Raw genomic sequence first — 2500 nt, 5'->3', positions numbered from 1 at the left:
AAAGGTTAATCACCTGTGATTGGATGGCAATGGAAAGGTCAGAGGGGCTTGTATAATGGGCGTTTAATGCTGTTGTCAAAATAGATAGATGCGTTGCAAAGACTTGAAATTGCTTAAGAGGAGATAGTAGAACATCACCGCCGCTGCCGACAGGGATTCAGAGGTCATCAATAGAAGCGATCCACTCGAAGAGTTTAGGGATATCAATTCCATAACACGATACAGGATATCAAAACAACCATTTTACTGACTTAGCCTTATGAATATCATAAATATGAGAATAAATCACTTTCTAAACACTTGATCATCGATTTAGCCAAGTCCGATGTGAACGGCTAACCAAGTGATGATAAATTGCACTCTTCATCGCTGTTTAGCTGTGTCATCATCGCTGTTTAGCTGTGTAAGAGTTTGTGTGTGTGTGTGTGTGTGTGTACAAGGAAATAAATATAGTTTCTGTTGAGTATGTTTTAGAACAGGAAAGAGTTTGTGTGTGTATTTATATGTGTGTTTCTTTGTGCACACATATAAATTAAATGCGGTTTGTGTCTGTGTCTGTGTGTCTGTGTCTGTGTCTGTGTGTGTGTGTTTTAACCCTCCTCTCTGGTCTGGTGCAGGTAAAGTGGTCCACTCCATGGTTGCTCATCTGGACGCGGTCACCTGCCTCACCACAGACCCCAAAGGCACTTACCTCGTCTCCGGAAGTGAGTTGGCCCTCGCACACACACACACACACGCCTTCTGCATGATTAAGACCGCACACTCACGCCTTCTGCATGATTAAGACCGCACACTCACGCCTTTTGCACGATCAAGACCGCACACACACACCTTCTGCTCGATTAAGACTGCACACACTCACGCCTTTTGCACGATCAAGACCGCACACACACATGCCTTTTGCACGATCAAGACCGCACACACACATCCTTCTCGATTAAAACCGCACACACACGCCACCTATTTTTTTAACGGAGCATTGGACTCCTAGAACTTAGAATTCTTGCTGGTTGGTTTGTTATTTCTAAACCCAGAAAAAGAAAAAGACTGCAACACAGCGTAGTGCTTTGAGGAAAGGGAAAGTCCCATTTTGAGTTTGAAGCGTCTCCCCTCTTCCAGTCATGGGTGTCCAGTCTGGACAGACTCCTTTTTCTCTGCTGTGGACCCAAGATGGGTACCTTAGGATTGACCCACCTTTATTGCATTGTACGATTAGATTAGATTAGATTCAACTTTATTGTCATTGCACAGAGTACAAGTACTGAGACAACGACATGCAGTTTAGCATCCAACCAGTAGTGCAAAATAGCAATAAAAGTGCAGAGTATGTGCAAATGTAAAGTGGATAAAATTGTACCAGCATAGTCTGATATGTGCTGTTTGTCTCCCCCTGCAGGCCACGACTGCTCGGTGCGCCTCTGGATGCTGGATACCCGCACGTGCGTGCAGGAGATCACGGCCCACCGGAAGAAGCACGACGAGGCCATCCACGACGTGGCGTTCCATCCCTCTCAGGCACTCATCGCCAGCGCCGGGGCCGACGCCCTCGCCAAGATCTTCATCTGAACACACACACACACACACGTGCCATACAGCGTCTGACGCACAGGTGAGAGCACACACACACACACACACACACACGTGCCATACAGCGTCTGACGCACAGATCAAGGAACACACACACACACACACACACACACGTGCCATACAGCGTCTGACGCACAGGTGAGAGAGCATGCACGCACACACACACGGACAGGAACACGCATAGAGAGATTCACACACACCCACTCAGATACAAACAAACAGATTAACACACACACATGCACATACACACACACACACACACACACACACACACACACATAGGCACATAGGCACACAAACACACATAGACAAAATGCCAAAACACAGTCACAGCCTTTTTGGATCAGATGTTCTCTTCCTCAGAACTTCAAATGAACACACACACACACACACACACACACCATAGTGCCATACAGAGTCTGACGCACAGGTGAGAGAGCAGGCACACGCACACACCAGCGTTTCCGTTGTCCGGTAATTGCCGGTCTTTGTCCGAAAAAAAAAATGAAATGTCCGAAAATATTAGAGCTCACCAGTCAAATTGTCTGATTGGAATTCCTTATAAATCCCGTCTCGCAAACACAATCTGAATTTGACAACAATCCTAATATTTAGGCCTATAAAGCAAACGTGCACTGCCCTTATTATGTTTTAAAGGAACAGGCTAATCTGCCGTTACAAAGTTATTAAACAACACGCATATGCTGCATTTTAAATAAAGCGCAAACCGTCAGTTTCAAACAAGGAGCGAACTGATGAGTGAGAAGGATCAAACATTACTTCATGTCAAACACAACTACTTCATGTAGAAAGTGAACTTTGCAAACACTGAATACCTGAAGCCTTGGATTTTCAAACAGCTTCACCAGAGAAAAAAGCCGAAATGTCGGGCGTTTATGTCGTTATGGAGTGA

The 2500-nt window shown here is 45.4% G+C and overlaps 1 protein-coding gene across 2 annotated transcripts in view; it reads left to right on the top strand.

The window, feature by feature from the left end:
• strn4 (striatin, calmodulin binding protein 4) overlaps positions 1 to 2500 on the top strand; it is a 27166-nt gene that overhangs the window by 23405 nt on the left and 1261 nt on the right. For both annotated transcript variants that reach the window (XM_080844739.1, XM_080844738.1), the window contains exons 16-17: positions 618 to 704; positions 1397 to 1609. In XM_080844739.1, coding sequence (XP_080700865.1) covers positions 618 to 704; positions 1397 to 1566 — 257 coding nt within the window. In that variant the 3' untranslated portion in view covers positions 1567 to 1609. The remainder of the gene's footprint in view (positions 1 to 617; positions 705 to 1396; positions 1610 to 2500) is intronic.

This window comes from Sprattus sprattus (assembly GCF_963457725.1).
Source record: "Sprattus sprattus genome assembly, chromosome: 9".
Lineage (NCBI taxonomy): Eukaryota > Metazoa > Chordata > Actinopteri > Clupeiformes > Clupeidae > Sprattus > Sprattus sprattus.
This window is presented reverse-complemented; position numbering and strand designations above follow the sequence as displayed.